The following is a 15,139-nucleotide window of genomic DNA, read 5'->3' on the forward strand; positions in this document are numbered from 1 at the left end:
TTATAAAAACTTAAAATAATTAACATAGATTTCGTAGGATAGCCCACACACCGTACGCAATCAAGTTGTAACAAGTTTCTGCGGAACATGATCAATGATGGTAAAAAAATTAGAGAAATTTTACCTTAATTACATTGCACCAGAAATTATTTTAAACATTAGAAAAAAAAACTACCATGCAGAGTATTAAAATATAACACATACGTAAACTAACACAAATTGAGGTTTTCTTTACTTTCTTTCTTGTTTTTAACATAAGGGCATTTTAAAGCATTTTCCTAGCATTTTATAAAAAATTACTGATGTAAGAATCATAATTTTTATATAAAATGGAAATGCGTATATAATTATTGTTCAAAAACTTGTCTTAGATTATTATTTACCCATTACCGTCCAATGTTAAATAGTATAGTATAGTATAGTAAGCCTAAACAGCTCACTTATTGTAAACATTGCTTACTATTTTATTTCCATATAATAATAGGTTGGGGAAAAAGTTTCTTCGCATTTTTTAAGAAAATTCACAACATTTTTTAGTATAGTTTATTCACATTTAACTAAAGTATGTCGGTACCATTTTGTTCGATAACTTTTTGCCATCTTGTAGGTAGGGACATGATCCCATTGCTATAGAAATTTTGGGGCTTCTGATCAAAATACCGCGACAATTGGTTTTGGCAGTCCTCTCGTGATGTTAACCTGACACTGCCTAAAGAATTCTGAAGAGACCGAAACAGGTAGAAATCTGAAGGTGCAAGGTCAGAACTATACGGCGGATGCATTAACACCTCCCAGCCAAGCTCTCTTAATTTTTGCTGAGTGGCTAAAGATGTGTGAGGTCTAGCGTTATCGTGATGAAAACCACACCCCTTCTGTTGATTAATTCCGGCCGCTTTCTCTCAACTTCTTGCTTTAATCTCATCAGTTGTTCGCAGTAGAGTTCAGAATTGATGGTCCTGCCTGGTGGTAACAGCTCATAATGTATAATGCCCTTCCAATCCCATCACACACACAGCATCACCTTGTTGCGAGTTAACCCGGGTTTCGCCAGAGTCTGTGAAGCCTGACCGGCCTTTGACCACAACCTTTCTCGTACGTTCTTGTCGTACGTGATATACTTTTCATCACCAGTTATCAGCTTCTTCAAAAATGGTTCGGTTTCATTACGTCGTAATAAAGAATCACAAATGAGTACACGGTTCATTAGGTTTCTTTCAGTGAGCTTTTTTGTGTACCTAGTTTTTTTCAAATGCGCTATAACTATTTTGTGGTCAATTCCCAGTTCTTCAGTTACGTTGTAACTACTGATATGCCGATCTTGCCCCACTTTTTCAAAAATGGCATCGATTTTATCCGTAATAAGGCGACCAGAGCGACGTGCATTCTTGACATTAAAATTTCCGGATTGAAAACGCTTAAACCAAATTTGTGCTACTCTCACAGACACACCACTAGGTCCATAAGCATCGCAAATTTTTTTCACGGCTTGCGTTGCATTTTTACCTTTTTTGTAGTAAAATTTTAAAATGTATCGAATATCTTCATTAGATTCACTCATCTTGACAGTACGAAAAATAAATAAAAATCACACATCTTCCTAATTTTAATTTGGAAATGTCTTCTTTCGAATTTAAACTTTTAATGATACCAAAACCAGCCAGATACAAATAGTATAGCCAAAGAGACTTTATTACAAGTTTATACATTTTTAAGCTATTGCATAGCTTTTATCGCGGGCCTTGAGTGCGGCGACCGAATCATGAAATTCCGTAACGAAAAAAACCTAACACCCCTCACTCCGCCTACCATGTAGCTCGCGTTCAACACATTCACACGTTGCGCTTGTGTAGTGTTTGTGAATAAGCGCGTGGCGTGATGTCACACTGCATGCGAATCATGAAAAGTCTGCCCATCTCTCTCTCGCGCGGTTTAGCTTATGTGTCTGAAGGGGACAGTTAAGGTTTTGCCTTTATTAAGGTTTAATATAGCGTGGTCTTGTTTTATTGTTTAATATTATTATTGTTTTAATATTAAATTATCATTGTCTAATTATAATGTCATAAGTTGATAAAAAATGCTATGCAATAGCTTTACCGCCGCAGTTCCCGAGTGCCACACGTTTTTTTTTTGTCAGGTGGAAGTCGCCGGACTTCTGCCCTTCACTGGGGATGGAGGGCGGGGCATGTCGGAATAGAACCGACTAAAACCTCCTGTCGCTCAACCACCAGCATCCAAACCTCGCATGAGACAGAGCTCATGAAAAGGCAAAGGGGGGAAAGTGAAGTGTTTAGTGCGGAGCACATCTCTCCCATCACCCTCCCCCTCGGGATGCCGGACTGGCGGTCGTCGGCGCCACGACCACCAGCCCTCTCGGTCGGCAGGCTGTCCGAAGCCCGCCTAGATAGCGCCGGTTAGAATGATCTATCCTACGGAATACCCCGCTGGGTCAGAACCAGGGTGGGTTGGGGGATAGCCGGCCTTCCATCACCCGGATGCTCATACGTAAAACGTATGCAGAGCAGTTTGCACGTCGTCTTCTTAGGCCCCCTTCACCGGTCCCCAGGCCGACATGTGAGGGAGACCCGAAACACTTAGAGGGCCAGGGCTTAGGCGAGATCCGCCTCCCTGGACCCCGCTCGACGGGGGCGGGCCTGTGCATCTCTTACGCGCCCCGCCACCTCCTTTTGCGAGATGGTGCACTCGCAGAAGTCGAGCATCGCCTTCCACGATTCGTCGTCACCGAGCATCGATGCCAGAACACTCGGCAACGACAAGTCGTTTCCTATTTTTGCGACGAGGACACGCCGCCACCCCTCCCATGCGGGGCAGGCAACGAGCGTATGCTCTGCCGTGTCCAAGTCGCAACCACGATGGTGGCACTCTGCCGTCGGCTCGACTCCGATCCGGTGTAGGAACTCACCGAAGCAACCATGCCCAGTGTGTACCTGCGTGAGCCGGAAAGTGAGGCGTCTTCTGTTACGATTTACCCAATTCACAAGAACCGGGCGAATCGCCTCGACGGTCCTACGACCAGCCGAAGGATCGGCCAGCCGCCTGGACCATGACTCCAGCACGGACCGCCGAGATTGGGCCCTCCGCGTTCTGACCACACTGGGGCTGGGACGCGCCACGCCCCGGGCACGAAGGTTAGCCCGCCACTGATAGTCAGCGGCGAGCGCCTCCGCCTCCACGACCCAAGGCGGCGTCCCAGCCAGTACACACGCCGCCTTGAAAGAGATGGTGCCATAAACACGGATGATCCTTACGGCGATGGTGTATTGCGGCCGTTGCAGCAACTTTGCTACCCCCACGGCCAGTGACTGGGCCCACACGGGCGCCTCGTATAAGTCCATTGACCGCACCACCCCCGTATAGAGACGGCGCGTCACCTGATCAGGCCCCCCCAAGTTTGGAAGAAGCCGGCTTAACGCGCCGGCCACCCCCAACAAACGAGGGACCAGGTTCTGAAAGTGAAGGGGCCTGTGGAATCTCCTCATTTTGCCGACGACATGCGCCACCCCAACGGTGGCAAGACGAGCAAACTCAGCAAACCCCCCCCCCCCCCCCCGGGACACGCACGAGGGAGCCTGTGCACGATCCCACCGTGTCCAGTACACGTGACCGATCTGTCCTCCAAGTAGGAAGCCACCAGTCGGTGAAGGTAGGGGGGCACTCCGTGTCTTACCAGGGGCATTTTTTTAAATAAAAGAACACTTATTGCGGCATAACTATAATAGTTAGACATATGCTGTCGCGACACTTTTTGTAAATAATAATGTTTTCTACAAAGCCGTAGTACATTATTTTATTCTATCATCAATAGTTTTCGTAGGTACGCGACGTAAAGAATATTTTAGGAAATTTTTTTTACACCTTGGGTTAAATTATTGGAGTTTTAGTAAGGATACCTAATTTTTTTCAAAAAAGATTATATCCTCTGTTACTCGGGAATAGTGAAGCTTCCAAACAGTGAAATAATTTTTCAAATCGGCTTAGTAGTTTCGGAGCCTATTGAATACAAACACTAAGCCCGGTAAACCAAAAAATCATCCGACGAGCTACCGCCCGATTAGCCTCCTCATGTCTCTAGGCAAACTGTATGAGCGTCTGATCTACAAACGCCTCAGAGACTTCGTCTCATCCAAGGGCATTCTCATCGATGAACAATTCGGATTCCGTACAAATCACTCATGCGTTCAACAGGTGCACCGCCTCACGGAGCACATTCTTGTGGGGCTTAATCGACCAAAACCGTTATACACGGGAGCTCTCTTCTTCGACGTCGCAAAAGCGTTCGACAAAGTCTGGCACAATGGTTTGATTTTCAAACTATTCAACATGGGCGTGCCGGATAGTCTCGTGCTCATCATACGGGACTTCTTGTCGAACCGCTCTTTTCGATATCGAGTCGAGGGAACCCGCTCCTCCCCACGACCTCTTACAGCTGGAGTCCCACAAGGCTCTGTCCTCTCACCCCTCCTATTTAGCTTATTCGTCAACGATATTCCCCGGTCGCCGCCGACCCATTTAGCTTCATTCGCCGACGACACGACTGTTTACTATTCTAGTAGAAATAAGTCCCTAATCGCGAAGAAGCTTCAGAGCGCAGCCCTAGCCCTAGGACAGTGGTTCCGAAAATGGCGCATAGACATCAACCCAGCGAAAAGTACTGCGGTGCTATTTCAGAGGGGAAGCTCCTCACGGATTTCCTCCCGGATTAGGAGGAGGAATCTCACACCCCCGATTACTCTCTTTAGACAACCCATACCCTGGGCCAGGAAGGTCAAGTACCTGAGCGTTACCCTGGATGCATCGATGACATTCCGCCCGCATATAAAATCAGTCCGTGACCGTGCCGCGTTTATTCTCGGTAGACTCTACCCCATGATCTGTAAGCGGAGTAAAATGTCCCTTCGGAACAAGGTGACACTTTACAAAACTTGCATAAGGCCCGTCATGACTTACGCGAGTGTGGTGTTCGCTCACGCGGCCCGCACACACATAGACACCCTCCAATCCCTACAATCCCGCTTTTGTAGGTTAGCTGTCGGGGCTCCGTGGTTCGTGAGGAACGTTGACCTACACGACGACCTGGGCCTCGAATCAATTCGGAAATACATGAAGTCAGCGTCGGAACGATACTTCGATAAGGCTATGCGTCATGATAATCGCCTTATCGTTGCCGCCGCTGACTACTCCCCGAATCCTGATAATGCAGGAGCCAGTCACCGTCGACGCCCTAGACACGTCCTTACGGATCCATCAGATCCAATAACCTTTGCATTAGATGCCTTCAGCTCTAATACTAGGAGCAGGCTTAGGGACCCCGGTAACCGTACTCGTCGAACTCGACAAAGAGGTCGACGTGCAACCTAACCCATGCATCAGCCCGCTGAGTTTCTCGCCGGATCTTCTCAGTGGGTCGCGATTCCGATCCGGTAGTAGATTCATTCGCGAAGCAGTTACTCTTGAGTTGTTAGGTCTCCTTCGGAGGCGCTCGGGTAGCTGTTAGCAAATCCCACCCCTCCTGGCTGAGCCTTTGCTCGCCCACCTGTCCTGGTGAAATTCATTATTACAAATAATAAAAACGCTGACTTAAGCGGCGGTTTTTATTTGAATCAGTTCTAAATTATAAACTAAAATTCTATGAAAAATTATCCATATTTATCTTTAATACGAAATGATATTAATTTATTTTTCGTAGTTTCCTTCCTTTCCTTGTGTCGATAATCCGAAGTGCTGAGGGTCGTGGCCTCCTCTAATAACTTTCTCCTGCATCATCTTGCGCCATTCCTGCCTGTCCTCGGCTGTGTGAATAGCAACGTGGACTGAGATATTGAGAGTGGAGCGTATTTGGTCCGACCAGCGCATTGGATTTCTGCCTCTGTGCCTTCTCCCGCATACCTTGCCTGTTACCAGCAGCTTTTCCAGATTGTCACCTCTCTTTCTGGCGATATGTCCAAAGATCTCGAAACTTCTCCGCGCACATGTAGTGCTGAGGCGCATTGGAATCTTAGGCTCGGTAAGAATGGATTCGTTGGTTCTGTGTTCTGTCCAACGAATCCCGAGCATTTTCCTCCAGCACCACATCTCAAACGCGTCGATGCGTTGGCGATCGGCTTTCTTGAGGGTCCAAGTCTCTGCGCCGTAGAGAAAAATGGAAAAGACGAGGGAGGTGACGAGCTGCTTTTTGGTATTCCTCGAGATGTTTCTGTTCGCCCAAACACGGTCAATTTGGGACATAGCTCTCTTTGCCATACTGATTCGCCTTCTGAGGTCCTTTTCAGAGGATCCATTACTAGCTATGACGGAGCCCAGATAATTGAAATCCTCTACGACTTCCAGGTTTAGATTATTCGTAGTTTAATAAGTTTGTAGGAATATACGACAAAGGGAAGATCTTCCACCGAGCGGGTGATATTTGCTCGGTAGACCGACGGTCCGAATGTTGTTGTTCGGAACTTGTATATATGCGCTTTATCTTGAAAATGTCGTAAGCGAGATTCAGGCATCTGTCAATTATCTTGCGTTGTGTGATGGCTACCGCCACAAATTATTATTGTTAGTAGTATTATTTAGTAATCGAAATATAAATTTTTAATTATCTTATGATGACAATCTTAAATTAATGAGAAAGATATTCATCAAAAATAGTTTCGTTCTAATAAATTAGCATAGTAATAGTACAGTGAACTAGCAATTTATTTTGGTGATTCTGAATTTAAACAAACATATTGATGAGAAGAATTCATTTTTACTTTGCAAATTGTAAATACACGCTCTGTAGCAATGTACGGACATATAATAATATGAAGAAACAATAATAGCATCTACAAATACATAATTATGTACTACGTGGTACTACATTTACTAAAATTAATACAAAATTTATTAATTAAATTAATGAAATTGTGGTTTTAAAGTGTTAGAGGCGTATAAAAAATGGGGGGCGCTGAAAAATAATTGATTTTCAAAGGGGGCGGTAAAAGAAATAAGTTTGATAATCACTGATCTAAGGTATCATCCGCTACTAGGACTCATTACGCAAATTTAGCACAAATTAAATATTTTACTTTGCTAACGTCATTGCGCAAAATCCGTAGGGAGATTTTGCTTTATTGGTCAACTAGCTATACCCATCCGCTTCGATGGGAATTTAAAATTAACATTATTATTTCTCACCCCCACAAAGATTCTCATCATTAAAGCCCCCGTAACTGGTGTAGGGATAACACACTCTTATAAATATTAGCCTATCCATTAAGTACATGTATGTTCTACATGTATACCAAGTTTCAAGTCAATGTGATGCATGGTCCAGTAGTTATAACGGAAAATCCGTAAAAACCACTGTAGATTTATATATTAGTATACATAGCACTAAAAATATTTACGTACATAGGATTTCTCGTGTCCGGTATAACTCGATTACTGGGCAGATTATCGGATGCGGCCTGATTGAATCTGTTCTTGATGTAGGGATCAGAGTCTTTCGATCCTCCGGCAACATAGCCCAGCTCATCGAAATAAGCTTTCCTAGTGCTCCCGGGTTCGTACGTTATCTCCGGCGATGCTGGACTACTTTCAGGTTCGTCCACGTCAGAGTGCTGTTTTATTAGTCTTAATGCTATGTTTTCTTCCTGTAACAAAGAAAATTTCCGGTGAGTAAATCTACTGGTGGTAGGACCTCTTGTGAGTCCGCATGGGTAGGTACCACCGCCCTGTATATTTCTGCCGTGAAGCAGTAATGCGTTTCGGCTTGAAGGGTGGGGTAGCCGTTATAACTATACTGAGACTTTAGAACTTATATCTCAAGGTGGTTATAGATGTCTGTGGGCTCCAGTAACCACCTAACAAGCAGGTGGACCATGACTGTGATCATCCATATAAGCAAAAAAGTAATCAAATTGTTTATTCCAGCGTAAAATGAAATTAAACTGAAGATTGTTTTAGAAATTCTTTAATAGAGCTTAAAATGATTTAATACGAAAGTACTGTAAAATTTAATATTCGTGTTACCACGCACCATATCTGGTAAGAACATAATGATTGCATTCTTTACTACTAAGCTGGATGGACAAGTATAGATATAGTAGCACATCCGGTCACTATTACTGATATGGATAATAATCAATAAAACCTTAATATTCCTGTTTGTCTCCCTAAATAAACAACACTCTATTTCTTCTAGTAATAAGTAATGGTAAAGGCTTGAAATGAGACGAACTTTTGAAATTAAAACGATTACTTAACATGTAAAATTAAACTGAGATTAATGAAGACACTCAACAAGTTATAAATTAATTATTAAAATTCGCAATAACATTAAAAATTCAATGTCGCCCAAAAATTAATAGTCGATCAATATTCGAAATTACAAAATTTCCATATACCTCTGAGCTCTGAAACCAGTTTTTTTTTTTGTTTACAACACGATATTTTAGTTTTATTCATGTTATAGTGTGATGATGATAGTGAGACGATATGTCAAGGTCAGAGAAACGGCCGGTGTGAAGATCGCGCGAGGTCTTTAACAAAACCACGTATGTTAAAATGTATTTGGCTTTGATTTTGGTATCAACGTGATTTTAACGCCTGCGTGTACCGAACAGAGATTGTTTGATCCATAGACAAAGCACACTGAGTTTCTTGCCGGATCTTTTCAGTGGGTCCCGATTCCGATCCGGTCGTAGATTCTGCGAAGCTCTTGCTAGGGCTAGTGTTAGCAAATTCTCTCAGGTTGAGCCCGTGAGCTCACCTACCCGTCGGCGTAGTTTGAATAGCTTCCTAACCTACCAGCAAATAGGAATAGGGATTTTATTTGTTTCTCCTTCTACCCCCAAATCCTCTAATGTCAGTTGAGGCGATAGAATCTGGTTGAAATATCGCGTTCACCAATAGACCACTATCTATCCGTCCTTCCGTAAGTTCGAAATAATTCGCCATATTCCCATTTCCGGTTAGGGTTTTGCATAACTCCTCACGGGCAATTTATCTTAGTCAAGTTACTCCTTTTCTTTGTTCTTGTTCTGTTGTTGTTATAGTTTAGTTATACGTTCTTTACTTTTTGTACGTGTTCCGTTCTACTAGGGTATTCAAGTTATGTTGTTTATAGGTTCCTTTGCTGCTTAAATTATTCTGGATGGACCGAAGTATATTGGCCTGTGTACTTACGTTAAAAAACGTAACTGATTTTTAATATATACGGATTAGCTTTCGGAAATGCCTACATCGGGCAAACCTTTGTATGATTAACAGGTTTGTTATTCCTTTGTCTGGGTGCTTATTATCTACATATATGTATATATTTAAGTGAATATAAGTATGTATATCAGCCTTTAGTACCCATAACACGGGGAATTTTAATTTAGGGTCAGACGACCATGCGTAATTTTTCCATATTATTTATTATATATATTTTTTTTATTTGATTTTTATATTCTAATATTTTTTTCAATGGAATTGCTATTTTAGAGAAATAGTTGATACACGAACATGAGATGTAATTGTAACGAAAAAATTATAATAGCATGTATATAATAAAAGGTGCCTGATAGTGTCCAATTGATAAATCATGCAAATTTTTCTCAAAAATCTCCTTTTCGTATTTTTGCAGGTGCTATTAATTGAATATCCTCTGGGCTTACAAAGTCCGATACACACAGTTCGCTAGTTTACCTAAAGGCTCAACTGATAAAAGAATAAAGAAAGAGAATTGTAGAATATATTAATGTGTTTTTATTGTTCAACAAGCCACTTATGCTCAATGTAGTCAAATCCCAAAGCATTCTCGACCCGAACGCCAGTCCGTCTTGGATGTCAGCCAGACATTATGAATGTATGAAGATATCTATTGTTTATTCACAAAGGAAATATCTGTACTATTACTATGAATAAGTGATATAATGTTAAGCTTGCTGTGAGAATATGCTTTGATGTATAATATAACTTTTGGATATGATGAAACTTGGTGTTGAATGGTACGGATTGGGTGGTGATTGAGGGGGCGGTTCGGTTCCCTGCCACTCCAACACCTCCCAAAAGGAAGGGAAAGGGGAAAAGGAAATACGGAAGTGATTTCTGGTACCAAAAAAAAACGTTACAAAGAGTTTTCGTGTAGGTTGCTTAGAATTGTACCGGCATCCACCAGTATATACTCATATCAAAAAAATAATTATGAATCTTATTTTGTATGTAATATTAATTCCGATTCATCAAAATTACAAATAGAAACAATACGATCTTACCACTACAATCCGAATTTAAATGATTTAGAAAAAAGTCATAGTAGGGCAAAAAAAAAATCCTGCCTATGCTGATAGCTTTGAGAGGGTATTTCAGCTTCGCCCTAACATGTAAGTGAGCTCACGGGGCTCAAACCGGATTATTGCTAATACTGGCTCTAGCAAGAGCAGTGCTTCGCAGAATCTACCACAGGATTTAAAAATGTGGAACCCTTCACAATTTTGCGTGTCATCCTTGCGCAGGGACCATGCTTATCTTCTCTGTATCGTTCCAATTTTAGTATATGTACTGCCGAAGCAAGTACATATGACAATCTATACTAATATATAAATCTACATTGGTTTTTACGGATGTTCCGTTATAGCTACTGAAGCATGGATCCGATTGACTTGAAACTTGGTATACATGTAGAAAATACATGTACTTAATGGATAGGCTAATACTTATATGAGTGTTGGACTCTCTACACCAGTTGCGGGGGCGTTAATGATGAGAATTTTGGGGGGGGGGGGGTGAGAAATAATAATGTTAATTTTAAATGCCCAGCGAAGCGGACGGGTACAGCTAGTAACATATATAAGTATGTATGTATCGCCTTCCGTACGAAATACCACGAATTAAATTATAACTATTCTAATGATACGCACATTTTTACCTAATACGACAGTGGTTCGTGATGGTTCGTTGATTCTACTTATAGCTTTGAGGAGTCCCTTACCATTTGTTTTTTTAGGTATTACACAAGAGAATAACGTTTTTTTTCTTGTTATCGAGTAATTTATTTTCTCTGGTTTTTTATCTGGCGTCCAGGAGTTTCCTTAATGAACATTTATTAAAAATGAAAAAAAAAAAATTATAATGAATTTCCTAACTTGTGCTAGTGGACTACAGCGTAGCTTGGGTCGTTTGCATTGTCCATTATAAGTGCTTTTTTGTTATTTATTATATTTATTATTATTATAAGCCTCGTCTTCGATGTTAATAGAGAACCTAGTTTGTAGTAGTGTAGTAGTATGTAGTAGCGATTCGTCCTGCGTTTATTTCTAATTATACATTAATAAAATGTAATTGTTTAGATGTAAAAGTATATTTTTAAAGCTAGCGGTAATACATTATCTAAAAAATTAGACATCCGTGAGCTCAATTTCAAATTTCCATACTATATCAACTGGTAAAGACGATCTCTGATGCTATTCTCTAAAATATCGTTTACAGTTTTTGAACAAGCGCTCATAATTTAATATTGAATTATTTTGTTAATATTTTTGGACATACGATGTAAAACGGAAACTATTTTTGTAACAATTTTTTCATTAAGCTACTATTTCAAAGTTGGATTCATGAAGACAATAATGACATACCCATAATATTTTATGCAAACATTTCTTAAGCACAGAAAGTAAAAAGAAAACAGTAGTAGTGGTTCTATACAGCGTGAAGACAATTGGGTGATGCTCTCTTTGATCTAATGTATGTTGAATTGGTGTTATTTCACTGCGCGGCAAAGCATGTGTGAATTAGTCTTAATTATTTACAATTTCGTTTCTATTCTGAATCCGAATGTTACTTTAAGCTTGACAATTTGGAAACAACTTTCCATTTTGTTATTTCATTTTTTTATTGGAATGGTAGGTGGGATGGGACGATATCACGGCCCACCCAGTGTTAAGCGAATATAGGAAGCCATAGACATCTAGAACGTAAATACTGCCCACCATGAGGCAAGAGTTATAAGCTATCAGTTTTATTAGTACAACTGCCCCACCCTTCAAACCGAAAGGCATTATTGCTTCACGGCAGAATAGGATGGATCACCAGTAATTACGCAAATTATTATTTTGCGGGTCGATGCCACATTAGCCTGCCCTTTTTGATGCTGATGCAGCTGATACTGATATTGTTGACCACCCTTGCTGGCTGATATTGATACTGATACTATTCATCAGTTTGTATATATTGGACGCCGTCAAGTTCTGCTTTCGGCTATCTACTTCCACCTCAAGATGGGTAGTGCGATTAATTATTGAACGTATACCGTAGCTTGGCCCTGAGCTGAGAAAAAAAAAACGTGTGGCACTCGGGGACTGCCGCGGTAAAGCATTAGCACTTTTTATCAACTTATGCAATTGTAATTAGACAATAATAATTTAATATTATAACAATAATAAAATAAGACCACGTAAAATTAACTGTTCCCTTCACACTCATAAGCTAGACCGCGCGAGAGAGAGATGGGCAGACTTTTTATGATGCGCATGCAACGCGACGTCACGCCGCACGCTTATTCACAAGCGCAACGTGTGAATGTGTTGAACGCGAGCTACATGGTAGGCGGAGTGGGGGTGTTAGGTTTTATTTTCGTTACGGAATTTCTTGATTGGGTCGCCAGGATAAAAGCTATGCAATAGCTTATAAACAGTGTCTTAATATAATTTTTATTGCATCGCTTATTTAAGCAAGATTTTTTTTTATGAATTACTGAATTCGAATGGGATACCGTTATCAGAATTGCTTGAAAAATATCTAATTGTTTATTATTAATGCTAAGAAAATCATAACTTATTTTGATCGAGCGTATTCTTGCGTGGGTAGCATCATTTTGCAAATATCCACGAATACAAATCATCTATAAATTTGGAACAAGCGAGATTTTTCTTACATTCTTTGAATTAAACATTAGTTTGGAATGCACTTTCTATAATTTTTTTGTTGTGCAACATTTATTTCTGTTTTTGATAACATAGATTTTCGGACTATTTGTATATTTGCTCATGATTTAAAAACTTCGTCGGTGATGTAATTTCTATTCATCCGTTCGATGTTTTTTTTTTTTTTTTTTTTTTTAATTTATTGCTAAGATTGATGAAAGAGCTCATCTACTACTTTGCGGGTTTGATTTTTGTGTACAATATTATTCCTTCGCCGTTGAAGTTAATCGTGCATATTTCAAAAAAACGTATTTCATTAAAAAAAATATACTTCATTGCAGGATTCGAACACCGGCACTGTTGCGTCGCTCGAGATTGAATGCACCGGGCGTCTTATCTTTAAGGCTACGATGATTCCAAAACTTTGTAAGTATTACCTGCATCTGTTTACATATTGAGGAATGAAAAGCTATTTGGTTTAAGCGACATTTCGTCTAATACGCGACATTTATCTTTGTAATTAAAGGTGCATTTTATTTGCGATCAGCATCAACAGTTCATAATGTTCATAACATAATGATGGGCAAAGTGGACGGAAAGAGACGTGCTGGGCGAAGAAAGAAGTCATGGCTCCGGAATATCCGGGAGTGGACCGGTATTGCCTCCGTCCAACAGCTGTTCTGGCTGGCTGCTGACAGAAATGAATACAGGAAGCTAACGGCCAACCTTCAGGATTGAAGAGGCACTGGAAGAAGAAGAAGAAGAAGAATCAACAGTTCGATGTTTTTAATTGAACTTCAATTAAGTGTACTCCATTTAAATAGCTGAAGAAGTTTTATTTTTGTAATGATATGTAGGTATTCTAAATTTTATTCCACATTTCCAAACTTTAACGGCTCTCCTGTAAAGTAGCAAAAGTGTCGCTTAAGGAAAATAACATTTAACTTCTCGATATAAGAAACCTAAAATTCATCTCTACATATAAATTGTAGTTGCTGTGTGTAGGGTCATTATTTCGAATACACCACGCCGATGCAGACCGGGTTTTAAATTCAATTAAGCATGGTAATACCGACCGAGCGTTACCAGGAACCTGTACTAACAAGTTTGTTGCATAGTGAAAGTCTTCTAAGCACCAATTAACTTGTACAAAATTGACGTTATCCTTAGCGTCATTACTTTGATGCGGACTTATAGAAATTAACGTAATTTCTAATCTATAAAATAAATTAGAGAAAAATTTGAGAAACGTTTTCTACTATGCTTGTCAAATTTTTTTTTTTTTGTTATTCCCATTTAGTCACTATTCTAGTTATCAAATATATACGTTATGAGTATATGACGACGTTTGATCGACTGGAATGAGTGTCCGGCCTACGTATCTCTGTGACGTACTCAAATTTTCAATGCGAAATCCACACTCATTATTTTTATTGAAATTAAAATTCGAATATCAAAATCGTTCGAACTGGTAATGAATTATACAAATATAATGTTTTGGGTAAATTTCAGAACAAATTTACGTACCTAGTCACTGTTTCTCAGTGTTCTCGAATTTATAGTCAACCACAACTCTTAAGCATAGTTATTTTAAAGTACACATTTGCATATCAAATTGTGACATATTTTTTTTCGCGGAAAATTCTAGAGCAATTCCAAATTCAAAATAAAATAGCCGGCGGCTGTCCAAAAAATAATGTTTTACAAAATTTAAAAAAGAAATTCAGGAGGGAACACACGTCTTCTATTCACGTTTTGGAACGCGCGTTACAGTTTAACTTTTCTGTTACACTATCCATACGTGCTAACTTTGTGTACATTACGTGATTCTGTGTCTTTATTGCAAAGCTTCGAGTGTTTCACTTTTTGGAGATAAGCCAAGTAGTACGTGGTTAACTTACATAAATAAAAATGAAGTGAAACGTTGAGCTGTTTGTAAAAAAAAACACGGCTAAGGCTAACGATTTTTAAGTGAACGATCAAAATTTATCTCTGGGTACTTCCGGTAATAGCGTGCTTGTATGAATTACTAAATGATCTTCTTTACCCTTACCGAATTATAATAACACTTCTGTTATGTTGTTTCAGTTACATTTCGTGTTAGTTGAGAAAATTGAAAAAGCGATTTATTTTTCCGTCATCTTTGCGAAAGAAACTGCAGCAAGTGATTCATTGAAATTCAACCTCGACATTTTAGATCGGCATGTATGTATGTGAAGCCAATACAAATTTTACTTTAACAAAGT

At 40.0% G+C, this 15,139-nt stretch overlaps 1 protein-coding gene and 1 non-coding gene across 2 annotated transcripts in view; both read right to left on the reverse strand.

Moving 5' to 3' along the window:
• LOC101738869 (polypeptide N-acetylgalactosaminyltransferase 2) overlaps nucleotides 1-15,139 on the reverse strand; it is a 116,341-nt gene that overhangs the window by 43,409 nt on the left and 57,793 nt on the right. The window contains exon 2 of the mRNA XM_038014451.2: nucleotides 7,399-7,640. Coding sequence (XP_037870379.1) covers nucleotides 7,399-7,640 — 242 coding nt within the window. The remainder of the gene's footprint in view (nucleotides 1-7,398; nucleotides 7,641-15,139) is intronic.
• LOC119629333 (U6 spliceosomal RNA) lies at nucleotides 10,443-10,549 on the reverse strand. Its single transcript, XR_005245351.1, has one exon. It is a non-coding gene; the product is annotated as a U6 spliceosomal RNA (small nuclear RNA).

The sequence above is a fragment of the Bombyx mori genome, chromosome 12, assembly GCF_030269925.1.
Source record: "Bombyx mori chromosome 12, ASM3026992v2".
In the NCBI taxonomy this organism is placed as follows: Eukaryota; Metazoa; Arthropoda; class Insecta; order Lepidoptera; family Bombycidae; genus Bombyx; species Bombyx mori.